Source organism: Odocoileus virginianus, chromosome 22, assembly GCF_023699985.2.
Source record: "Odocoileus virginianus isolate 20LAN1187 ecotype Illinois chromosome 22, Ovbor_1.2, whole genome shotgun sequence".
In the NCBI taxonomy this organism is placed as follows: domain Eukaryota; kingdom Metazoa; phylum Chordata; class Mammalia; order Artiodactyla; family Cervidae; genus Odocoileus; species Odocoileus virginianus.
This window is the reverse complement of record NC_069695.1, coordinates 25,263,721-25,289,671: the sequence shown is the minus strand read 5'-3', so window position 1 is coordinate 25,289,671 and position 25,951 is coordinate 25,263,721. Positions and strand designations below refer to the sequence as shown.

Below are 25,951 nucleotides of genomic sequence, written 5' to 3'. Positions count from 1 at the left end.
AGCTAAAGAGGGTTTTAAAAAGATAAAGCTGATCATGTAATGCTTTTTTTTTTTTTTTTAAGGTTTAGATTCTCTAAAAGCTTCAGAGACTCAGAATAAAATCCCAAATCCTCACCTAATCCAGTGCTTAAATGACCTGGGCCTGCCTCACCCTGCATCTCTGGTGGCTCAGATTGTAAAGAATCTGCTTGTAATGCAAGAGACCTGGGTTTGATCCCTGACTTGGAAGATCACCAGGAGAAGGGAATGGCAACCAACTCCAGTATTCTTGCCATGGAGAATTCCATGGACAGAGGAGCCTGGTGGGCTACAGTCCATAGAGTCACAAAGAGTCAGACACAACTGAAGCGATTTAGCATGCATGTACACACTTGCCTTAAACTGCATTTCTTTAACCCCGGGATGCCTTTAGGCAAGAGCTGAGATGCTGAGGGTGTGGGCCCTTACACCTGTGCTCCAGAGAAAGCATTCCAGACTCAGAGAAGGGTCTGGAGACCTGGAAATTGTCCTGAAGGAGAGACATGGTCCAGGGGGCAAGGATGGGAACAAGCAAGGAGCAGTCCACAGAGCTGTGAGGCAAGGAGGATCTGAAGAAGCAGAGAGGAAAGCCCATCTTGGCATCTAGGATGACATCCGTGCATGGCACGTGCAGGAGTCTCTGCGGCCGAGATGCTGGGGTGCTCGGTGCCTCTGACCACACGTGCTCTCCCAGTGCTCGTGCCCTCCTGCCTGGAAGAACACTGAGACTTCCGTCTTCAGCTCCTCGGCAGTGAACTTGGCCCCGGGGAGGTTCTACGGCAGCCCCAGAGCTCACCGTGTGCCACTTCCCGTCACTGCACTTCTCTTTGCTTTTGAGCTTCAGTTTTCTCCCTTCTGCCCCCAGGGCAAAGACCAGCCGTCCTTTTGAAAGATAAAGAGCCATAAAGGAGTTCCTAGTGCCCGTGTAAAACACGAGCCCTCTGGACGCCGTGGTCAGCACATCCACCGCAAACTGTGACCTGCAGGGGAAAGACAGCAAAATGCAAAGGAGGAAAACAAGAGGTTTGTCGTGTTTCTCCAAATCTCAAAGGCCGGGAGAGAGGGTGAGGAGCAACCCCCCACTGTTCCATAATTTAAGTGAATAAACTAAGGCATGTAATTGATTAAACAACCTATTTCTTTGGGAGTTTTAAAAAGCTTGTTTTTCAGCGGTTAAAAGTTTTGTTGTATAATTTCCTTACTGTGTTGGGGAATAAGAGGAAGTTTTATGACAACCTCAGCTAGCAATGTAAGTCTCAGTGAATGGCAAGGAGGAAGATGCCCTACGGTAAAAAAAAATCTGCGTTTTAGAAAATTATGGTAAAATACACATAACATAAAGCTTAGTATCTTAACCATTTTTAAGAATATAGTTCAGAAGTGTTAAGTACCTTCACTGTTGTGCAGCAAATCTCCAGAACTCTTTTCATCTTGTAAAACTGAAAATCCCTACACATTAAACAACAGCTCTGTATTCCCTCCTCCCCGCACTGCCTAGCAACCACCATTCTGCTTTCTGTCTCTAAGAATCTGACTGTTGTAGATGCTTCATAGAAATAGAATCATACAGTATTTGTCTTTTTGCAACTGGCTTATTTCACCGAGCAGCCTCGATTTTTAAACCCAGTGAATATGCTTTCTATTTCATATACATGCAGAGAAAAGAAAGTTGCAAGGAAAAGTCAGGGAAGAACTTGAATAACAAGGATTTGAGTTAAGCATTGGGTAGGCATTTTCTTTCTGTAAGACATATTTAACACAGAGGCACAGAAGTCCAGTTCACCTTCTCTTGCCCACCCTTATGTTTCTCAGACCTTAATACCTCACCTTTGATGGAACAGGAATTAAGCAAGCATCATGTAGTAAAAGCAAAAAGTTAAAGTTAAATATCCTTTGCATGATGGTTGCATATAGGCACATGTGGCTAAGAAAGCTTTACTTTCTATGCACACTCACATCCATTCATCCATTTACTTATTCATTCAACAAATATTTAATGAGTGGGTCGTATGTACAAGGCACCATGATGAGCTCTGAGAATGAAGCAATGGATGTTTCATTCTTTGACTGGTTTGTGCTGTGTAGATGCCCTGGTTGTGGTTTACTTGCTAAGTCATGTCCAGTGGACTGTAACCTGCCAGGTTCCTCTGTCCATGGGATTTTCCAGGCAAGAGTACTGGAGCGGGTTGCCATGCCCTTCTCCAGGGGATTTTCCCGACCCAGGGATGGAACCTACATCTGTCTCCTGCACTGGCAGGCGGCTTCTTTACCTCCACTGCCACCTGGGAAGCCCTAAAAAACAGTTACTGAATTGAAGTAAATGGAAAAATGTGGAGGCAGAATCAGGAAGTGGAAGAAATACTGATGCTGTTACATCTCTTTGCTTTTTAATACTGTGAGGTTGAGCAAACCTGGAGATGCACTTTCATGCTTCAGATTTGCAAGTTTCCTTGAGGGTAGAGTTCCTCAAAATGAAAAAGAAATCTATATTCGTGAGATTAAAGCGACCAGATGGTGACACTGCTCAGTATGTCTCTCGGTGTAGCTGCCTGTTAGTGCGGAGGTTTGGAGAATGAGGGTTAGCCAATTTGAGGAGGATATTAGAACTTGCTACAGAATTAAAGTACTTTACACATATGTGGGCTTTGTTATTGGACTTGACATTTGCTTTCCAGCATTATTTCTTAAAGCAATTTTCTTTCAGAAAAGACTAACTGACTAACACCCCAAAAAGACATCAGTAGCTTCAAATCCTGGCATATTGTATTGCAGCTATGAGTCTTTATTGCTGAGGATTAGAAGGTAAGGCAGAGGGCAAAGAAGCATTTTTTTTACATTCACCCAGAGGTTAAAATAGTGGTAAAAGGGGAAGTCGCTCAGTTGTGTCTGACTCTTTGCGACCCCATGACTATACAGTCCATGGAGTTCTCCAGGCCAGAAGACTGGAGTGGGTAGCCTTTCCCTTCCCCAGGGGATCATCCCAACCCAGGTATCAAACCCATGTCTCCCACATTGCAGGCAGATTCTTTACCAGCTGAGCCACCAGGGAAGCCCAAGAATACTGGAGTGGGTTGCCTACCCCTTCTCCAGTGGATCTTCCAGACCCAGGAATTGAACCAGGGTCTCCTGCATTGCAGGCAGATTCTTTACCAACTGAGCTATCAGGGAAGTCCCTAAAATGGTGGTACACGGTTTTAAAGCAGAGACCAAACTTGCAAGAATAGAAATCAGGATGAGAATGACGAATAGTCCAAATCTTGCAAGATCCTGAAAATACACTGATTGCCACAATATTGGGGACTAAAATAATTTTAAAATTATATGTACTAAGGATTACTTTTTCCCACTTCCCCTTTAAGAATATTACTTTTTTCCATTTATTGTATATAATTCAGTGCTGGATGGGAAGATGCCAGGGTTGAATCATCAGAGGAAGCCAGATAGGTCATCACAGTGAATGTGCTGAGAAAAGATGCAGGAGAGAAGGGGCCACGGAGGGAGGGGGGAGTGCAAAGCTAGCGGAACAGCCTCAGAGCTGGGGAAGAGGGGAGGGGGGCTGAAGGGTGGAAAAAGGGCAGTGCATGCAGCATCCCAGGGAGACTGTTGACATTATGGCCAGCGTGACTGAAAGAGCAGTGCTGGGGAGCTGGGTAGGCCCAGGACGGGCTGAGAGCTGAGAGGGTCACTACCTCTGCCATCTGCTTGTCTCCCACTGACACAACTTTGCCAGATCAGGGATCTCCATAATGTCCATGGGTCTACTGGAGTCTGGAGCTCAGGGCTGAGGCTCACCTTCATAGCTTGGCCCCTCCCCTTCCGGCTTTCACACACTCAGCCCCTCCCCTTCTGGCTTCACACACTCAGCCCCTCCCCTTCCGGCTTTCACACACTCAGCCCCTCCCCTTCAGGCTTCACACACTCAGCCCCTCCCCTTCCGGCTTTCACACCTGCCTGCAAATCACACACTTGCTTACTGGGGCCACTTCCGAGGGCCAGCTCATTCCAACCTATGACCTCTCCTCCCTCCAAGCAAGACATTACTAACCCTATTTAACTGCTGAGAAAACTGAGGTTCAAAGAGATGGAGCAATTTCTGGAAATACGTGAGGCAGGTGTAATTATGCCACTTTTAAGTGTGGCATAATAAGACAAGCTGAAGAGCAGCGTGTGGCAGCCTTGGAGTTGCCCCTCAGAGCTCCCTCTCTTCAGGAGACCCCACTGCTGGGGCACAGTGGCCTGGCAGCACCCAGCTGCCCCTCTCTCAGAACCGCAGTGGCACCCAGTGACTCCCAGCTACACATCAAGCTCAGCAGAAAAGAGCCAGGCCATTCTGCCAACACTGGTGATGATCTCTGCTTGGATGCCCACCCGCCAGCCTGACTTCCTCAGAGCGTTCCTGCTGTCTGAGGCTCTTCCCACCTCTGTCTGCCTTCCCCTTTCCTTTCACAGCACCCCCGATGCGTCTCAGCTGAAGGCTCTCCCCACCAGCTCCTGCTCCCTTCTTTTATCTTCCACAGGAACAACCATTCTCTTGCGCATCTAATCTCATCTTGACATCTGCATCCCCAAGACCTGAACTGGCTTGTGGCCTGAGGTCACACAGCCAGCCAGTGGCCGAGCGAGTGGATGGAAAGCCAAAATCGGAAAGCCAGGTCTTTTTGACTTTTGGGCAATTCTGCCTCGGTAGATAAGTCCCCAAAGAATTCTGGGCACTGTTTTATTTATGTCTCCTTCAAATCATATGAAAATGACAAGCCTCGCCTTTCTTTTTTTCCTGACACAATTAATATCTCTGCTCATTCCCTCTTCCCCCAAAGAGATACAACTTGTTAGCACAAAACGTCCCAATGTATTCTCTAAAGATGATGTTATCTGGCACCAAGTCTTCCTGAAAGAATAATTTTTCTCTGACTGTAGAATGCAGGAGAAGAAAGGTGATGTATCACAAATAAATAGCAGCTTTGGAAAGACATATCAGCCTTATTTTTAGCACATTGTCAGTTCTAAACCAGAGCCGAGCTGATTGTTTCAGGGTCTGGGCAGCACCTGTCAGGTGTGTCTCTGGCTGCATGGAGGAAGGATGCTTCAGTGGCTGGGCTCTGTGTGCTGGGCAGGCTGGCACTTCTTTTCATAAACATATTTGTTCCCCACTTCACTGGGTCTCCCAGGTAGCTCAGCAGTAAAGAATCTGCCTGCCAAGCAGGAGACACAGGTTCAATCCCTGGGTCAGAAAGATCCCTTGGAGGAGGGCATGGCAATCCACTTCAGTACTCTTGCCTGTGGAACCCCATGGACAGAGGAGCCTGGCGGGCTACAGTCCATGGTATCACAAAGAGCTGGACATGATTAAGTGACTAAACAACAACAAGCCCCTTCCTCAGTGGCAAGTGCCTGGCATCACAGCGGTTAGCCTGCCCTAGTATATATAGAGTCCTATGTAGACTCAGAGTCTTGAGTTGGCATGGGGCAGGAACATGAAATAATACCTGGGTTTCAGCAAATCCTGGGGAAGCATGAATAGCAAGTGGCTGGTGGGACTGTCCCCAAACCGGAAGGCTTGGTGGCTGGTCTGGGCTCCGGGAAGTGGTGGGCAAGACTGAGCCTCTCCCCATGCCTTTGAGCTCCTTGGGGAGATGGCTGGTGCATCCTGCAACGGCTGTGTAGGAGAGAAACCAAAAATCAGGACAGCTAATTATCTGGGGGAAGGGTGGAGAACGCCTGTCTTGCTAAGTGCCTTGCTCAGTTTTGACTTTTGATTCTAAGAGCGGAATTCAATAGGGATGAATTCATTCTGGGGGAGGGTGCATGTTGCTCCCATCCTACACAGGTCTGTGGTACATGGGACCAGCAGGTATCCAGAGCACCTCCCTTCCCTGGGGGCCTGCTTCCCTGGTGGCTCAGAGTGAAAAATCTGCCCGCATTGCCGAAGACCTGGGTTTGATCCCTGGGTCAGGAAGATGCCCTGGAGGAAGAAATGGCTACCCACTCCAGTATTCTTGCCTGGAAATTCCCATGGACAGAGGAGCCTGGCTGGCTACAGTCCATGGCGTCACAAAGAGTTGGACATGACTGAACAACTAACATTCCTCTTCCTGGAGCTTCAGAAGACCCACAGTGGTTCTCAAGAGAAGAACCACAGTAGTTCTTGAGAGAGGCAGCATTCAACCATTTTTATTAAAAAAAAAAAAAGAAAACAAAACACCTCATATCAAGCCATCCAAGGCTCATCTGATTGGGCTCCAGTGAGTGGTTCTGAGTTCACCTCCCCCTGTCCCCTTTCTCCTCCAAACCATCCCTGTTCACCTGTTCACTGAGCTTCCCAAGCCTGTAGAGACCACATGTGAAGAGGACGCATGACTATGAAGACCACATTCTTTGGGGTTCTACAGCCCTAAGTTTTAATTCCAACTCTACTTACTGGGTGCTCTTGGGCAGTTTTTTTAACTTAAGATTCAATTTCCTGACCTGTAAGATTGGCATTTTATTCTGCTCTTGTAGGGGTATGGTGAGAACTGAGAGATGAAAGGAAAACACTGCAAAGTGTCTGTACCTGTGAGTCCCATCACATCCTGCTGCCTCCCAGCTTTGGGCTTCTGTTTGTGGAGCAACAACATTCACTCATCTAAATTTAACCCAAACTCCAGACCCAGGCTGGCTATCCCCTCCTCCAAAAAGAACACCCCCAGCCCCTGATCAGTAGCAGGAAAAATGCCTGCAAACCACTCGTGTCCCTCTCAAGTTATTAGTGTGTTTAATGATAATAATAATAGCTAATATTTATTGCATGCCTACCATGTGCCACGTGTTTTATGTCTATCACCTCATTGAATCCTCACAACACCATGAGATATTACTATTCAGTTGAGTTGAGTTCAGTTGCTCAGTAGTGTCTGACTCTTTGCGACCCCATAGACCGCAGCACGCCAGGCCTCCCTGTCCATCACAAACTCCCGGAGTTTACTCAAACTCATGCCCATCGAGTCGGTGATGCCATCCAGCCATCTCATCCTCTGTTGTCCCCTTCTCCTCCTGCCCCCAATCCCTCTCAGCATCAGGGTTTTTCCAATGAGTCAACTCTTTGCATGAGGTGGCCAAAGTATTGGAGTTTCAGCTTCATCAGTCCTTCCAATGAACACCCAGGACTGATCTCCTTCAGGATGGACTGGTTGGATCTCCTTGCAGTCTAAGGGACTCTCAAGAGTCTTCTCCAACACCATAGTTCAAAAGCATCAATTTTTCGGCACTCAGCTTTCCTCACAGTCCAACTCTCACATCCATACAAGACCACTGGAAAAACCATAGCCTTGTATTACCTATTCTCATTTACAAGGCTTCCCTGATGGCTCAGCAGGTAAAGAATCTGCCTGCCATGCAGGAGACCTAGGTTCGATTCCTGGGTCAGGAAGATCCCCTGGAGAAGGGAATGGCAACCCACTCCAGTATTCTTGCTTGGAGAATTCCATGGACAGAGGAGCCAGGTGAGCTACAGTCCCTGGGTCAGAAAGAGTCGGACACAACTGAATGACTAAGCATTCACTCACTATCCTCATTGATGCTGCAAGAAGTAGACCCACAGAAAAGTTAATTATTCAAGAACACACACTTACTACTCGCCAGTAGTAAGTGAGAAAACCTGATGCAAACCTAGGAAGGCTGGCCCCAAAGTCCAGTATTTAACCACAAAGCCTGGTGGTCTTCTCTTTGTTTTGGGGCTTTTGGAGGCAGAATTAGTTTCTTATTCTGTCTAATCTGAGGGCTTGCATGAAACAGGGAACATTACATCCAGTGTACTCACTGGGTCTCCCACATCAGTTGCCCCATGCCACTCTTCTGCTGATGCCCCCAGAGACACCCGCCAGTCTCCCACCAGCTTTCCACCTGCTTGAGGCACCTGTCACTCAATATGTCACCTACTGCATTCATTCTCCTTCCGCCTAAAGGCTTGTCCTTCTCCTCTCTCCACAACTGACTTCTCCATTCACCTAATAACCTGCACTAGTTGTCTCAGAATTATATTAACTCTTGCCTCTCCTCTGCCACCCACCTTCAGTTATTATATGATCTGATACATTCCATCCCCTGAATAACTTCGAGTCCATATTCATCTCCACCAGGACTGTGCTAATCTAGCTTCTCAGTAACTCTCAGCCTAACAGTGAAAAAAAATGACTCTGTGACTTCATTCCTGATGGGGGTGTTCTAAAGATGATCTCTTCCTAAGAGTTAAATGACAACCCTTTGGGATTTATGAAATATATTTCTTCTTAAATAGCATTAAATGTTTCTCTTTATGTACTATCTCTGCAACTCCCCTGAATCATCATGCAGTGGGAGAATTACTGACAAGCAGCATGTGGTTGACTCGAAATGAAAAGTGGGTTGAATGGAAGTGCATTGCTCTCAAGAAGGCCCCGGCTTTGAGGTCAGGCTGAGTTTAAATTCCAATGCCGCTTTCCATCTGTGGGAGCCTGCTCAAGTTGCTCACCTTTCTAGGCTACTGCATCCTTTTCTCTGATAACAGTACTTCTCCCACACAGTTATGTGAGGGTTTAGTAAGAAAATCCACTTAAAGAGCTCAGTGTAACACCTGGCACATTGCAGGTGCTCAGCGTTATCCATTAATCATATTAACTGTAACCTCGGATATGAGGTCACACTGTTGACCTCAGGCAGAGCTAGGAATTCAAGTTCTAACCCTTATCCATTAATCATATTAACTGTAACCTCAGATGTGAGGTCACACTGGTGACCTCAGACAGAGCTAGGAATTCAAGTTCTAACTCCGTGTTCAGTTTATGATGATGCTTCCACTCTTCCAAACCAGGAATTTCATTTCCTTTCAGCCTCTCTTAGAACCAAACATTAGAATCACCCAGGAGCTTTATAAACTCCTGTTGCTTGGACCTAACTCAAGAGTATTTGACTTAATTGGGTGGGATGCAACTCATGCACTGGGATTTTAAACACTCCCCAGGTGTCCCCAATGTGCTGTCAAGGTCAAGTCACAGTGATCATGGCAAGGCCTGGGTGCATGTGTTTATCCAGTTGTAGAATGCAAGACAGAGAAATGTCTGTGGGTAGGAAAAGGCTCATCAGCTGCAGGTACTGAGAAACTGAAGTCAAGGTCCTGTTTGTTCTTAGTTCAGTCGATAAGTCCTGTCCATCTCTTTGTGACCCCGTGGACTGTAGCCTGCCAGGCTCCTCTATCCAGGCAAGAATAACTAGAGTGGGTTGCCATTTCTTCTCCAGGAGGTCTTCCCACGACAGAGACTGAACCTGCATTGGCAGGTGGATTCTTTATCACTGAGCCACCAGGGAAGCCCCTCTATTTGTTTACAGGGCTGTGAAAATTGCCAAGCATTCAAGATTCAAAAGAGAAGCTAAAAAGAAAACTGCTTTGACATTTTGGTATAATCCAACTATGGATGACCCATTAGTCCCACTTCCTGGAAGCACTGGCTACCATGGGAGGCGATCTACACTCCTCCCCAACATCTCCAGCGAGGAAGATTCTCTTCTGAGAATCACCGAAAGAAGCAAAACCCAATACAAGGTTCTTGACACTCACCTGGTGGATACTGAAAGTCTTGGCTTTGTAAAACCTTGTGGACCCTTTAAGCAACATTAGAAAAGGTGGTTCGTTTAAACTGCAGAATCCCAGGGACACATCTCTCTTGGAAGACTTACTGGCCAGATCCAGGACTTCGGGACTCTCTGATGATCTGGAATGACAGCAGAAACAAACTCTGACACATCCAGGAAGACACACTGGCAGAGAGAATTTGTTTCCAACATATACATTCTTACTGCCCTGATTTCTGGCTAAACGCTCATCTGTTTCCACCTAGCACAGGGTGTGTGTGTGTGCGCGTGTTAAGTCACTTTAGCCATGCCTGACTCTTTGCGACCCTATGGACTGTAGCTCGCCAGGTTTCTCTGTCCATGGGGATTCCCCAGGGAAGAATACTGGAGTGAGTTGCCATGCCCTCCTCCAGGGCATCTTCCAGACCCAGGGATCGAACCTGAGTCTCTTATGTCTCCTGCATTGGCAGGTGGGTACTTTACCACTAGTGCCACCTGGAAATTATTAACGCATGTATGTGGAATCTAGAAAAATGGTACTGATGAACCTATTTGTAGGGCAGGAATAGAGATGCAGAAGTAGAGAATACATGTGTGGACCCAGGGTGGGGGAAAGGGGAAGGTGGGATGAATTGGAGGGGTAGCACGGACACATACACACGACCACGTGTAAAACAGAGAGCTACTGAGACGCCGGGGTACAGCACATGGAGCTCAGCCCGGTGCTCTGTGATGACCTGGGAGGGGAAGGATGAGGGGTGGCTGGGAGGGAGGCTCCAGAGGGAGGGGATATATGTATATTTATAGCTGATTCACGTAACTGTACCGCAGAAACTAACACAAAATTGTAACGCAACTATCCTCCAATTAAAAATAAATTTTAAAAAACATACAAAAAAAGAAATATGAAAGACAAAATAGGCAGAGAGGACAAGCACAGACACCAGATGACCTAGAATGATGATAAATAACAGGAAACCACAGAAGTGAGTTCGAGAAAGGATTTATCTCACTGCATTTCTGTAGACAAATCTCATGGGTAAATCTACTTTATCTTATGACGGTCATCAAGCCCTAACAGCCGCTCACAAGCCTACTGGGCTGCCTAAGGCTCATGAGCAGGCCCGGGCCCTCCCTCTGCTCAGGGGAGAGTTTTGCTCTCATCTAAAAAGGGACATAATCTGAACGTTAATTTTAATTAAACCTTTTCCAAGGTTATGTTCCAAAGCTGCTGCTACAAAGGGAGGCCGGGCCCCAGAGCTTTCTGTTAGTTTGCTTTTAACGCGTGCACCGTGCCAAAGATGTGAGCGTTGGACCGTAAAGAAGGCTGACACCTAAGAATTGATGAACTGTGGTGCTGGAGAAGACTCTTGAGAGTCACGTGGACAGCAAGGAGATCAAACCAGTCAATCCTACAGGAAATCAACCCTAAATATTCACTGGAAGGACTCATGCTGAAGCTGAAGCTCTAACACTTTGGCCATCTGATTCGAAGAGCTGACTCACTGGAAAAGACCCTGATGTTGGGAAAGATTGAGGGCAGGAGGAGAAGTGGGTGACAGAGGATGAGATGGTTGGATGGCATCATCAACTCAATGGACATGAGTTTGAGCAAACTCTGGGAGATAGTGAAGGACAGGGAAGCCTGGCGTGCTGTAGTCCATGGGGTCGCAAAGAGTCAGACACAACTGAGCAACTGAACAACAACAAATCATGCCAAAGAAGGTGTTTGGAAAGTCTGCAGATGAGAGCAGCATGAAGCCATGGTGACAAGTTCTCTGTGTCGGCAGGCCCCTCTCATCGGCTGCACACACACCTCTGGATGAAAACATTGCTGATGCAGCCCTCGAAATGACTCCCGCCCAGACGCAGGGACTGCTGGAAATCTGAAAGGCCGCGAAGCCTTTGGTTATTCTTCAGAGGCTGGTCATCAATGAGGAGCCGGAGTCTGAAAAAACAAACAAACGAAAAAAACCAAACAGGAGTGAGAACAGCTAGTGAAACTGACTGTCTTTGATTCAGACCCAAAGTCTTTTACCCGAAAGAACTCACTAAACTATTTTCAAAGAGCATTTGCAGTTTTGTTCCATATATTTCTTTTTGCACATGGCATTTTTATTAAAGTACTCTACAGGCATAGCTCCTTTTATTGCACTTCATTTTTAAAATATGCTTCACAGATATTGTGGTTTTTGAAAAATTGAAAGTTTGTCGCAACCTGCCTCAAGCAAGTCTACTGGCACTGTTTTTCCAATAGCATTTGCTCACTCCGAGTCTTACAGTCTCACTTTGGTAGTTTTCACAAGACTTCAAATGCTTCCCAGTGAAACAATGACAACTCCTAGAAGGCTCAGATGATGGTTAGCATTTTTACTGATAAAGTATTTTTTACGTAAGGTATGTTCAGTTTTTTTTAGACACCTATTGCACACTTGATAGATATAGTATAGGGTAAGTATAACTTTTATATTCACTGGGAATCAAAAATGTTGTGTGACTCTTTTTTATTGTGTCATTAGCTTTACTGCAGTGGTCTGGAATTGAACCCACAATATTCCCAGGTGTACCTGTATACATACAGAAAGTATAGGTCCTAAAGTGCCCAGCTCAATGCATCTTTGAAATGTGAAAACACTGACACTGCCAGTTCCCCAGGCACCCTGCCTGGGCTCCCTTTCCAGTTCTCTCTCTCCAAGAGTAACACAGCACTGTGAATTCTGATGAAACAGTTTAGCTTTGCTGCTTCTGAATTTTATATACATGAAGTCATGGGAAAAGAAGTCTTTCACGTGTGACCTCTTTTGCTCAGCCTTACATGCGAGGTTCATCCATGTGGCTGTGCACAGCTGTAGATCCTTCATTCTCATTCTCCCATTTTGAATGTACCCCAACTTATTTATCCATCCAACTGTTGATTCTCAATCAATGAGAAAATTGATACAGTACCAAGAAGAAGGTCAAGATTTACTAGTAAAATAGTGTCAACATTGAGGACAAATATGTCTCAGAAAAGATACTAGAAAATTCCACTAAACTAAATAAAATAAAATTCTTAGTGCTCTGGCAGAAGAGCCATTCCACTCACCCAGAGTTGTCACTTATTACAGACACATAATGCAGTAAACCATCCATGTACGTCTGTGGAGACGTGAGAATCGGGCTGCTGCTGTCCCTGGTGCTCAGTTCAATGTGACCGTCTTCCAGGGTGACCTGCAGACTGCTTGCCTGAAATCATCAGAGAACAATGTACCCATCAGTGCAATCCACCTGCATTTAATGATTATGAATGTATCGATACTCAGTGTGTGAGCAAAACTATGTACAAAACAGGATGTTTCAAACCCAATGTTTTGACTTTGCTATTTTGATCTAAAGGTTATTTTTGAATATTTGGACTCTGTGTTTATGAATATAAAAATCTTATACAAATTATTTCAACATTGATGAATCTGTCAAAAGCATTTTATGGACCTACAATCATTAACCAACTTAATGTCTCCGTCAATTATACAAAAGTTACACCATTTCTAAATTTTTCTATTTTCGCTTTCACTCTACTGAAGTTATTTTCATCAAGATCAATGTTTTTCTGAATACATTTTTACAACAAAGACTTGATTCATCAATTTTCTTCATAGATGATTACAATGACAGCTTCCCTTCAGTCATGAATTTTTTATTTTTGGGTCCTAATTTCCAGGAGGTTCAATTTTCCAATGTCAAACTCAGCAGATAAAAATTTTGGCAAGATAATTTTTTTTCTTTCTATTTTCTTTCTATTTTCTATTTTCTTTCTATTTCTTTCTATTAATTGCTAATGTTCTTTAAACATGTGTGGTTGTAAATAAATATTTAAAAAATACAAAAAAATTGGCAGATACAAATTTTGGCAAGATAATTTTTTTTCTTTCTATTTTCTTTCTATTTTCTATTTTCTTTCTATTAATTGCTAATGTTCTTTAAATGTGTGTGGTTGTAAATAAATATTCAAAAAATACAAAAAAATTGGTGTAGTTTTGGCAGTTGTCATTTTCATTTTGTTGATGTGTTTTTCCTACCACGTACAATTTTTGTGGTTTTCAACCAGATGTGATTCTTCAGGGAGCTTTGAGCCTAAAACAATGTTTACAGAGTGTGTTTGTAGCCATTTTCAGTTTCACTTAATGTTGAGTTTTTTCAACTGGCAATATTTATTATAAACTGGATAAAAGAATGCTAACTGAAATGTATTTCTTAAGAAGTTGAATCCATTAAGGAGTTGCAGGCACTGTTCCTAGGATATTTGAAGGGTTCCTGCCTTGTCCAGGATTGACCTCATCTTTTGCTAAGCCAAGTCTTCTGCCTCTTTTGGACCATTTTGTATACAGTGTATTAAGTGTCCCCACTCCTGCGGAGGAAACAGGAGAGCGTGTCAGAAGAGTTGGGGCAAGGAACTTCCCTGGCACTCCAGTGGTTAAGAATCTGCCCTGCAATGCAGGGGATGAGGGTGTGACCCCTGGTTGGGGAACCAAGATCCCATATGCCACGGGACAGCTAAGCCTGTGTGCTTCAGCGAAGACCTTGCCCCCATGTCACAACTAAGACCTGATGCAGCCATAAATAAATAAATACTTTTTGACAAAAAGAGCTGGGTCAAAACATCCTGCTCTGATAGAAAAGCCACGCTTGCGATCTAAATGTAGGCATGTGCTTTTTCAGGGGTATTTTTGTTTTGTTTTTCAAAAAAAGGATCTCAAAGCCATACTGCATAGCACAGGGAGCTCGGTTCGGTGTTCTGTAATGACCCAGAAGGGTGAGATGGGGGTGGGGGGGAGGCTAAGAGGGAGGGAATATATGTATACACATGGCTGATTCACAATGTTTTGCAGCAGAAACTAACACAACATTGTACAGCAATTATATTCCAATTAAAATAAAATAATCAATAGAACATGAATTAAACAAAAAAAGATCTCTAACAGCTGATTGAAAAAGACAGCAAGAGAGGAGAAGAGTTCTATTTACAACATAACCACAGAGGCAGCTAGTCCTTCCTTTAAGCAAATACTAGTTGTCCACTGTGCTGGCAGTCCTGAAGAAACAAACCCAAGAAGAAGACTGCCCTACTTCTCTTTCTATTTTAAAACCCCAGTTGTTCCACCGGCCAATTTCGGAGTATTAGCTGACTTTTACGCCTACATGACCACACTGGCTAAATACTCTTAAGTGAGAGAATCTCTGTGGCTTGATGTACAGGAACAAAGAGCAAAAGACATTACTTTCTTCCATTCTCCGATGCAAATATCATCCAATAAGCTGCTGCTGCCAAAAAAAGGAATCTCAAGAGCTCTCTTTTGTGGAATCACAAACGAGTAATGGGTGTACATTCTGATTTTTTTTTTCTTAGTTCTAAAAACTTAAAGCTACATTATTACTTATACCAGTTCTACTTTACCTTCACTCAAAATACACCTGAAAAGAACGAAAATGGAGCCCACGAATACACATAAATCCCATTCTGTAAACTAGAATATACTTTCTAAGCCTGATTTCTTTTAGGCCCTACCCCAGGATGGGCAACCACTTCCATGGTTGAAATCCACAAAAGCATCTACTGCGTGATGCTAGACAAAAATGCCCAACGGATTTACCTTCAAAAATCCCTCTATTGTTTTTGACATCGAACCTTGAGTCAGGCTTAAATCTTGTTCAACATTCATACAATATTTCATACCCCCGTCTGATGACTTAATAAGATGCCACTGGGTTGAAAGGTCTGAAACCCGAAGGAGGCTTGAAAGTGGCTGGATGATGGGAAGTCCAAATTGGTGAAACTCAACTGTCCTCCCCTGGAGAATGAGGCAGATCGCACGAGCTGAAATGCGAACATGGAATAAATTACTGGCCTTGTAATCATGCCACGGCTGAAATAATAGTATCTTAACCTAGATCACTTCACTTGAACTGACCCATGGAAAAAAAGTTTGCTTTTTCTGCATGATAATTTGCCAACCATCTTGGTGTTTTTGTGTGCAGAGCTGGTTTTCCTATCTTCCTACAAATTTAATATACAAGCCTGAAGAGGTTTTGCAAGTACAGGGAGAGTGTAATAAATGAGCCAGTTCATCATATCAGAATACGTCAAAAGTTGGTGTGTTAACAAAAGTCAAACATGGGTTAGCTGGGAACCACTCCTTTGCAAGGTTCTGAACTCTTCACTTACCTTCCAGTCTTCTGAGCACTTTTTTGTTACTCCCACTGTATCATTCAATCTGACGACGCCAGTGGTCTTCTTCAGGTTCTTCATGCAGCCTCGGAAAGCAGGTGTAGAAATGTTAAACCTGATTTGGGGATGCAAGAAAAGGAAGAGATGGACCAAGCGCAGGCTGGCTGGGGAACTGCAGCTGAAACATGGCACTCATTCCCTACAGCTTCTCACCCGTGAACAAGTACGTGTTTTATGGTTATCTCTTCTCGTCGGATTTCTATACTGCTACTAATTTTGTGATACTAGGAAAATCTATTAGATATTTCCATTCTGTGTGATTTGCATTCTCAGTATTAAAAATGAACACAATAATGTTGACAGAAGAGTGGCCAGTATCCCCCAAAAGTATAGACGTATAGAAGATGTACAAGATCTGAAACTGCTCCCCCCATCCTCTATTGGAGTCATGATAATGCATCATGAATTAAAAGCATATTAATAAATTAATATACTAGAAACATCATATAAATATATATTAAACTCCCTGGTGGCTTAGGTGGTAAATAATCTGCCTGCAATGTGGGAGATTGGGAAGGTCCCCTGAAGAAAGGAATGGCAACCCACTTCAGTCTTCTTGCCTGGGAAATCCCATGGAGAGAGGAGCCTGGTGGGCTACAGTCCATGGGGTTGCAAAGAGTCAGACAAGACTGAGTGAATAACCCTTTGAATAACTAAATAAGTAACTAATTATAGCCAGAAATACTCTAGAAAACTTCTTGATCTTTTTTTCCTGTCCAGTTTTAAGTCAACCACTGTAAACGCCAAGGAAATAAATTATTACTTTTTGGTCCTAGTCAATTAGGAAAAGTGTGGCTTGGTATATTTAATCAGTGCCAAGCTGGAACAATGGAAAGCACTATCCAGCCTCATATGCTGTATCCACCACCTCCTAACTGTGCAGGCTGGGCAAGAGGTCACTGCGAGGATTAAACATGTTCACGTCCAGGAGGTGCTCGGAACCCTCCATGGCACTCGGTCCTGGGCACTCAGGAGGCGCTTCTGAGAGAAGCTTCTCTGGAGCATTGGGCTCTGGAGGCAGGCTGTGTTGGTTCAAGTTCTGTCCTGGGTGTCTTCCCTGTGCGTCTATCTTCTCATTTATACCATGGGAAGGTGGTAATCTGCTTCCCAGCCCAGAGTTTAAATGCAATAATGTGGGTAACGTACTCCAACGGTGCCCAGTACAGAGCAAGGACTCGGTGAGATGGCAGAATTGTAACTAGCCCCATCACATCAGTGCATCTCTATAACAAAGCAATTTCTTCTTTTTTTTTAATTAAAAAACTTTTTTTTGGTTGGGCTGCACAGCACGTGGGATGTTAGCTCCCTAACAGGGATCAAACCCAAATTGGAAGCGTGGACTCTCAACCAGGGAAGCCCCTATAATGAAGCAGTTGATAAAGCAGCTCCTCCTACATGGCTGTCTTGGTATTTCCCCTTTGATTTGACTTTCGGATCTATCTGGAGCGGATGTCACACAAAAACACTAACATACGTGAAATGACTGAAGTCCAGGCAAATATTTGTGTTTCTTAAGCAAATGATGTACTAAGATAAACACAAAGCTGACTTCATTACTAATCCCTAAAGGGGCTGACTTTTCTAAATGGAAAGATGTCTGCCTTCATTTTTATTCAATTCATTATAAACAGCTGAGCTACATGTAATATGCATAAAATTAAATTTCATTAAAAGGCAGAAACAAATCCTCATGGGCATCACAGCACAAGCTTGATGATTTTATAAAACTGGCTTCTTGCCTCAGGAGAGGAGGAAAATTCATATCCATTCCTGGGGCTTGTCTATTTGTCCATATGTTAATATTTATTAACTCATTAATGTTAATATTTTGATCCATTCTCTCTTGGGTTTCAACATGCTTTAAACTCATCCACATCTCCTGATTCCTTTTTTCCATAAAGCATAGGTTGAAGGAAGAATAAGGTGGCATAAAAAGTAAAGGGGAAAGGAAGCTAGCTGACAGACAAGGAGCACCTATTTTGTGCAAGCTGAAGCTCCAGTACTTCGGCCACCTGATGCCAAGAGCCGACTCATTGGAAAAGACCCTGATGTTGGGAAAGATTGAAGGCAGGAGGAGAAGGGGTTGACAGAGGATGAGATGGTTGGATGGCATCACCGACTCAATGGACATGAGTTTGAGCAAACTCCAGGAGATGGGGAAGGATAGGGAAGCCTGGTGTGGGGCAGTCCACGGGGTCAGACACAGCTGAGCTGCTGAACAACAACTATTATCTGATCCTCACAATAACCTTTTGAAGGAAATATTTTCTTTTTTAAAAAAAAGATTTATCATCATTTCATTAATCTATTGTTATGTTTTTGTTTATATTGGAGTACAACCAACTAACAATGTGCAATAGTTTCAGGCGGACAGAGAAAGAACTCAGCCATACATACACATGCATCCATTTGCCCCTAAACTCGCCTCCCATCCAGGCTGCCACATATCATTGAGCAGAGTTCCCTGTGCTCTATGGTAGATCCTTGTTGGTTACCCATTTTAAATACAGCAGCATGAACCTGGCCATCCCAAACTCCCTAACTATCCCTTCCCCCTATGTTTCCCCACAAGGGAGATATTTTCTCACCTGACATTACTGAGCACTTACCATGTGCCAGGCACTGTGCTAAATCCTTTACTCTGAATCTCACGACCAGTCTAAGAGCTAGTGCATCACTGTGCCCACGTTACAGATGTACAAGGAGGCTTGGGAAGGTTAAGTGACTCCCATGAGGTCATGCAGAAGGAAGGTGGCAGCACTGGGGTCCCGGGGGTCGGCGTGTCACAGAAGCTAGTGTGACCTGCAGCCCTTGCTCTTTGTGCTTACACAGGTGTGTACCCACAGCACTGCAACGATCGTGACTCTTTCCTACAGAACAGTTACCTACAGCAGAGATGTTAAAATGAAAGAGTCATTTCCACCATTCTTCGGGATGCTCTTGTTACTCTGGCTCATCTGAGGGCCTAGGGTTCCACATTCGCTCCAGAATTCAGGTCTGAGCACTCCTGCCAGAGGAACGTGACTGAGGAGGGGTGTGGGCTGCCATAAGAATGGGTGCGTATGCCGCGGTGTGTGTGCACACCAAGGGGCAAGCTGTTCACAAAGGATTGGCTGGGTCCAGCCTGCTGTGGGCAGATCTCAGAGGGCAGGAGGAGCAAAATCAAACCCCGAACTCAGTGCTGGGTATTAACAGATGCTCAACAGATCCTTGCCCGGTGTTTAGTTTTGGAGTTTGTTTCATTGTGATGTGATATTATCATACTCTGTGATGCAATGATGTATGTAACTCCTCGGGAAGTGTTTTTTGTTGGTCTGAGGCACTGTCAGGGATGACAGTGCATTGCTGGCATCATCAGGGGTGATCTTCTCTTCTCATGGGAAGCAGATGGGATTAACAGACTGTGGTTTGGCTTCTGACTCTAATCCTATACAAGTCACTCCAAGATCTGGGTCCCCAATCCCAGAAGGTATGCTGCAGGGAGACAGAGAAAACACCACGCTCACACAGCCTCTTGCCTACGCTCCTGTACACAGAGCTAACATGAGGCGTGCTTCTCTCCACGTTAGGGTCAAGCATTGACTGTCTCCACTACCCCCCTGCCAGGGCTCAAGGCACCTCCCCGCTTTGAAAGAACTGCTGGTTGCACCTACAGACTCAGCTGTGGGTCACTGGGGAGAAATCCTCCATGACCCACATCAGAAGGGGGTCTCAGGACTCTGAACCATCAGCAGCAGCACCAGAGGGATGAAGCAGGGCCAGAAACAGCTGAGCACCGTTAAGCATTTTACTTGAGAGAGAGGAAAAGCTCAGTGAAATCTTTTGACCAGCCTCTGTCTCCTGCATGTTCCATGTTCTTACAGTTTGACTCAAGACTCAAAGTGTAAACTTACCCAGAAAAAGGAAGCAGTCCCTGTTTGGAAGACCCTAAAACAGATGCCTAGGAAAATTCTCTATGTCTATCTGTATGTGTATGTGTGTGCATGCACACTCAGTCATGTCTGACTCTTCATGACCCCATGGACTGTAGCCTGCCAGGCGCCTCTGTCCATGGGATTCTCCAGGCAAGAATACTAGAGTGGGTTGTCATTGCCTTCTCCAGGGGATCTTCCCAACCCAGAGATTGAAGCCAAATCTCTTGCGTCTCCTACATTGGTAGGCAAATTCTTTACCACGATACCCATATATGTATTTCTTTAATGGACAGAAATAAAAAGGCAAAGAAAGGTTGAGTGTTGACTTAATCCAAGGTCACCCTACTCGTTGATGGCTAAGCCCAAACTAGAACCATTTCTTTGGATCCTCACCCATTACTTTTTCCTAGTAAACCGTGCTTGGCCGACACCCTTATCACAGTCTGTGGACTTTCTGCTGACACCACACAGAGGCAAACACCTCTGAGAATCACTTGCGGCTCTGGGGGAGCCCACTTGTCCCCATATCCTCAGTAGCTACCTGTTCTCAAGCTTCGCTCCCCCTTTCTCCAGCCTGGACGTCTCTCCAGAGGTCAAGGCCTTCCATCTAGTCCTTTCCAGGCATCTCCACCTGCTGTCTCCTGGGACTCAGCCTGTCTCAGACTGAGTTCACCACCCCATTTCTCTGCTGGTGCTGGCCATCTGTCCAAGCGCCAGATCAAAGTCCTTCTTGAGCACTTCTCTTTGTTATTCTTCAAACCCAAGCAATCTTTCAGCACTGCCCATCTGCTGCCCTAAGTATAACAAGACTCCACTCTCTCTTCCTCATCAGCACTGTCGTTTCCATGGTCAGACCACCTGCCTCTCTCACCTGTTATGCTCATCTTCAAACCTCTCCACCTGCCTCTGCCTTTTCCCTCTTAATCCAATCTGCACCCTGCACTACAGCAAGCTACGGAAAACCCAAGTCTGATCATGTCCTTTCTCTGCGGAAGCCCCCAGTGGTCCTTACTGTGACTTTCAAGATCCTCTGTGGTCTGGCCCCTGCTTCCCACACCAGCCACAATGGCCTGCCTCATAGTGTCCTCTTGGGAGTTCACACTTTGGTTCTTATCTCTTATGTTGAATTTCATATGTCAGGGTCTTCCAGATCTACTCAGAGACCACTTTCCTGATACCCTAAAGGGTAGATAGGTTCCTTTACTGGGTCCCTATCACCCTGAGCTTCCTGGGTGCCACCTTCTGATGGCACTGGCCTTATTCTACTGTCTCCCTCTGCTATACTTGAGACTCTTCCCTGTTCATCATCATCCCAGAACTGACCACACTACCTAAGATCATTAGAAAGCCAATGAGGGCTTGTGCAATGAGCAAACAAATGACAGCCACTAATGTGTGAATGGTGCTGCCTTAGGTTACTCTATTTTATTACATTTACTTGTATAAAACCAAGTTTACTGGCCATTCATAACTAGCTATTCAAGGTTGAACTGCTATTTAGTACTGATCATATTAAATATTAATATTACCTCTTTGGCTCTTAATTTCTACATTAAAATTCAGAGGTTACATACCATGATCCACAAGGTCCCTTCCAATTCAAAGAACCTAGGGAGGAAAGACATTCACTCCCAAACTCTATTAAAGTGCTGAACTTTCTCACCTGTATCTCTGTCTTTGGGGGCAACCCTGACGGCTTTTATTTTTATGATCTTTTTGAGGTAGACCATTTTTTAAAAGTCTTTATTGAATCTGCTACAGTACTGCTTATTTTTTACATTTTGGGTTTGTGGTCAGGAGGCACATAAGATCTTAGCTCCCTGACCGGGTATTGAACCTGCATCTCCTATATTGGAAGGCTAATGTCAATCACTGGACCTCCAGAGAAGTCCACAGACAACTTTAAGACAAAGATTAGTGCCTCCTTATTGAGGCTGGACAGCTGTTCAAATGTATAAGGATTTGAGAAGACCACTGTGGCACAACACTTCATAAATCACATCTAGTACTCCTTCCAAATGACTGATAAATTAGGGAAAGAGTTAACCAGCCTCAGATATCATATGAAAGCAATCATCATCAAACATTTTGGGAGCTCTCTTAGCTTAGTCATGAGGCTGTAGTAACCCTTCCAAGGAATCTTCTTTCCACACATCACTGTCAGCCTTTTGGAAGGATGTAAACAAACGAACAAAATGTGAAAGTTATTTTTAAGTATATCCTCAGAGTGGTGTTTGTTTTTCTCATTCCCATTAAACTTTACTTCCATTCAAGTTAAGTTAATTCATTTGTGTATCCATTCATCCGAGACAGTCATCCCCCTAGTCCCTCCTTGATAACACACACATAAGGGGGCAGGTAATACAAATGTGCCTCATGTCCTAGGAGGCACTTCAGTGCCCTAGCTTTCGGTGCCCAGGGCCACCTGTGTTCCCCTCTGTACCAACCAGGACCCCAAGTAAAAGTGAAAGTGTTAGCTGCTTAGTCACGTCTGACTCTTTGCAACCCCGTGGACTGTAACCATCAGGCTCCTCTGTCCATGGAATTCTCCAGGCAAGAATACTGGCGTGGGTAGCATTCTATTCTCCAGGGGACCTTACCGACCTAGGGATAAAACCTGGGTCTCCTACATTGCAGGCAGATTCTTTACCACCTGAGCCACCGGGGAAGTCCACAAGGACCCCAGGATATAGCCCCTCTTTTTGACGGCAGTGTTGTCAACACCAAATCTACTCATGTGGTTTTTCTCCTCCCAGGAACGACAATGGAAGTGGTACACTGTTCCCTCATCTCCCCACCACTCTGACCCCTAACCCCCGCATCTTTCAAACAGCCAGTCGTGTTACCCAGTATTAACAGCCTGTTGTACTCTGTTGGCTAACACTATTAGTACAGAAAAGTAATTCTTTGCTTTTTGCTGGAATTAAACAAGGCAGATTTATCAGTAGCAATTGTAACTATTAAGAGAGGTGACCTGCTCCTTTATAAAAAGATCATCTTACCTCTCCCTGATGGAAATGGGAATTCCCCCCAGATAGTATGTGCTGAAATCAAATATCTCATCTTCAATTTTAACGCTTTGAGTATCCACATTTATCCACATACGTTGTTGGATTTTTCCAATTTTGATCAGAATCTAAAATAAATGAGAGATGAATCAGTCAGCAATGAGAAATAAAATAATTCTATTCATGATGGTTCAGAGCTATTATGTTTTTACCTTCCTTCAGATTCATTTATATACATGGTATATATATTAATAGAAGGGATCTGAGCACAGTAGCACATCTGCATAAAATTATAATAAAAATTTAAATAGAGATGTTTGCATTTGTTTGTCTGTTTTGGCTGAACCACACGGTTTGAAGGACCCTAGCTCTCTGACCAAAAACTGAACCTGCACATTTGGTAGTGAAAACTTGGTGCCTAACTACTGGACCACCAGGGAATTCCCGAAATGTTTGCATTTGAAATTAATCATGTTTTTTAATATTAAAAAAATTTATTATTTTTAACTTTTTATTTTGTATTGGGGTATATCTGATTAACAATATAGTGACAATTTCAGATGAAGAGCAAAGGGACTCAGTCATACATATACATATATCCATGAAATTAATCACGTTTTATCTATACCATATGGATGTTATATATTTCATGCAAAAATATTCAGATTTTAAAAGGATATGTCTCTCAGCTAATAAGTTCATCTGGTAATAGAACAGTGTTCTGTGCACTGACTTAAAGGACTAAAAACATGTAATGACTCAGATAAACAGATTCAAAGGATGTACCAAATGATCTTTCCCGTCGTTTATGATCTCTCTGATTCCTTTTTCTTTAGGCGGCTCTGAATTCAGTTTGTACCGCACCATGAGTCGGCCGTCTTCTACATTCAGAGATATGAAGTGATCCTACAGCATGGGGACAATGTAGATTAGGAGAATTCTCAGGAAGAGCCACATGCACTCAAACTCCAGCCGGCTCTCAGCTTCAGCTGCCTTCTGAGTTCAAAGGAACAACAGCGCTTAATACTCAACTCCTGGGATGGGGATGATGGCTAAATCCTGTCAATCATGTTAAACAATCTACATAGTAATTAGCACACAGGAAGGAAACAATAAATGCTAGCTATGATTTTGTTTTATACCAATCTACAACCAGCATGTAAAACTGGCAACTGAAAAGATACAGATCATGAATATCATTGGAAAATATGATTGCTACCTTTTGGAGGGGTTTCCCAGGTGGTGCTAGTGGTAGAGAACCCACCTGCCAATACAAGAGCTGTAAGAGATGTGGGTTCAATCCCTGGGTTTGGAAGATCCCCTAGAGGTGGAAATGGCAACCCACTCCAGTATTCTTGCCTGGTGAATTCCATGGTCAGAGGAGCCTGGTGGGCTACAGTCCATGGGGTTCCAAAGAATCAGACATGACTGAAACAACTTAGCATGTACACACATTTTGGACAGAGGTAGTGTCTTCTTCAAACCCCACTTTCCACCACCTGTTTTCTGCTGTATTCCTATTTATCCTCTATCTTCCATTTAACGGTTGCTTTGTTGTTGCTGTTTAGTTATTAAGTCGTGTCTTGAGAGTCCCTTGTACTGCAAGGAGATCCAACCAGTCCATCCTAAAGGAAATCATCCCTGAATATTCATGGGAGGCACTGATGCTGAAGCTGAAACTCCAATACTTTGGCCACCTGATGTGAAAAGCCAACTCACTGGAAAAGACCCTGGTGCTGGAAAAGATTTAGGGCAGAAGAAGAAGGTGGTGACAGAGGATGAGATGCCTGGATGGCATCTCTTGACTCAATGGACATGAGTTTGAGCAAACTCTGGGAGACAGTAAAGGACAGGAAAGCCTGGTGTGTTGCAGTCCATGGGGTAACAAAGAATCAGACACGACTGAGGGACTGAACAATGACATGTCCTATGCAGCATCTTCAAGAAGAGCTCATTCTCTAGAGAGTTTAAGTCTAGGCCTATCTACCAGCAGATGGTGCTGACGATCACTCAGTCACTTTTGGCCTTTTCTAAACTAGGAGATGTCAGTATGGTCTCCAGGAACCTCAGCTGCTTGAAAACAGAGAAGCCTCCATGTCTTGGAAAGTCAAGGTTCAGGCAGATAGAGATGAAATCTCTTACGGCCTGAAAAGAGTCAGACCAAGAAGCAAACAGCAGAAGGTCGAACAGCCTAGCTTTCAGAGACCCCAGGAAGACTTAACATTTTTTTTTTAGGCAGAATAAGCAAAGATTATTAGGCAAACAGTAGTTTTCAAAGAATAAAACTGACAATGCAAATAGAATGGGTAAGTGGCAATTTCTCCCACTTTTCGGTGGCATCGTCTCAAATTCTGGATGACTTGCCTTACCAAAACACACATTCACACAGCCAAAGGAAGTACTGGGTTGGCCAAAAAATTTCATTTGCGTTTTTCTGTAAAATGTTATAGAAATGAACTTTTTTGGCCAATCCAACAGAGATGGGCTAAGGGAAAGGATGCAGCTAACATTTACACATTGTTTTTCAGATACATTGTTTGTTTATAATAACTCAGTTATCCCAAAATTGTTCAAATGAATGGACGTATTTGGTAATATCTGGATGTTTGTCATACGTTACCTTGTTTTCTGCAAAAAACAGCAAACCTCTGTCCACAGTGGTCTGAATTGTCTGTCCAAAGGTGGGGAAGGGGGCATTTGGTTGAGTTGGAACTCGAGCATAGCCTGTACCTTCAAAATAATTTTTGTCTGATTCTTCTTTTCTCCTGTCAACACCAATCATCGTTAAGTGAGAACACAGCAGCAAAAGACTGCCAGGAAACTATCCTTATTGATGAAAAAGCGAGCAAAGTCTGTGCAATCAAGTTGTCATATTTTGTTAGAGAAGAGGAAACATCTTTAAATTTAATGTCGAAGCAGTCCACTGTATCTCCTGGATCTGCTCTTATACTCTATGATGATCAAACTCTACCTCAACAGAGAGGCTATTCAGGAGACCCTATTGCAAACATCTGCTTAGGAAAACATGACCCAGCAGCTGAAGGTCTTGCAATGTAAGAAATAATGTATAATGAAATAAAATTTTATTCTGAGTAATAAACACTCAATCTGTCTCATATTAGAATCTTCCCATCAGCAACTTTCAAATAGGTTCATATGCCAAA

The 25,951-nt window shown here is 44.0% G+C and overlaps 1 protein-coding gene and 1 long non-coding RNA gene across 6 annotated transcripts in view; one reads left to right on the top strand and one right to left on the bottom strand.

Annotated features, from left to right (window-relative positions):
- LAMA3 (laminin subunit alpha 3) overlaps positions 1–25,951 on the bottom strand; it is a 246,512-nt gene that overhangs the window by 9,163 nt on the left and 211,398 nt on the right. For all 5 annotated transcript variants that reach the window (XM_070452750.1, XM_070452751.1, XM_070452752.1 and 2 more), the window contains 10 exons: positions 25,408–25,552; positions 23,574–23,693; positions 22,782–22,915; positions 15,803–15,920; positions 15,314–15,454; positions 12,686–12,825; positions 11,417–11,548; positions 9,587–9,740; positions 5,505–5,674; positions 815–998 (listed from right to left, as the gene is read on the bottom strand). In XM_070452750.1, coding sequence (XP_070308851.1) covers positions 815–998; positions 5,505–5,674; positions 9,587–9,740; positions 11,417–11,548; positions 12,686–12,825; positions 15,314–15,454; positions 15,803–15,920; positions 22,782–22,915; positions 23,574–23,693; positions 25,408–25,552 — 1,438 coding nt within the window. The remainder of the gene's footprint in view (positions 1–814; positions 999–5,504; positions 5,675–9,586; positions 9,741–11,416; positions 11,549–12,685; positions 12,826–15,313; positions 15,455–15,802; positions 15,921–22,781; positions 22,916–23,573; positions 23,694–25,407; positions 25,553–25,951) is intronic.
- LOC139030384 (uncharacterized) lies at positions 959–25,887 on the top strand. The gene is made up of 3 exons (XR_011482744.1): positions 959–1,041; positions 15,878–16,028; positions 23,624–25,887. It is a non-coding gene; the product is annotated as an uncharacterized lncRNA (long non-coding RNA).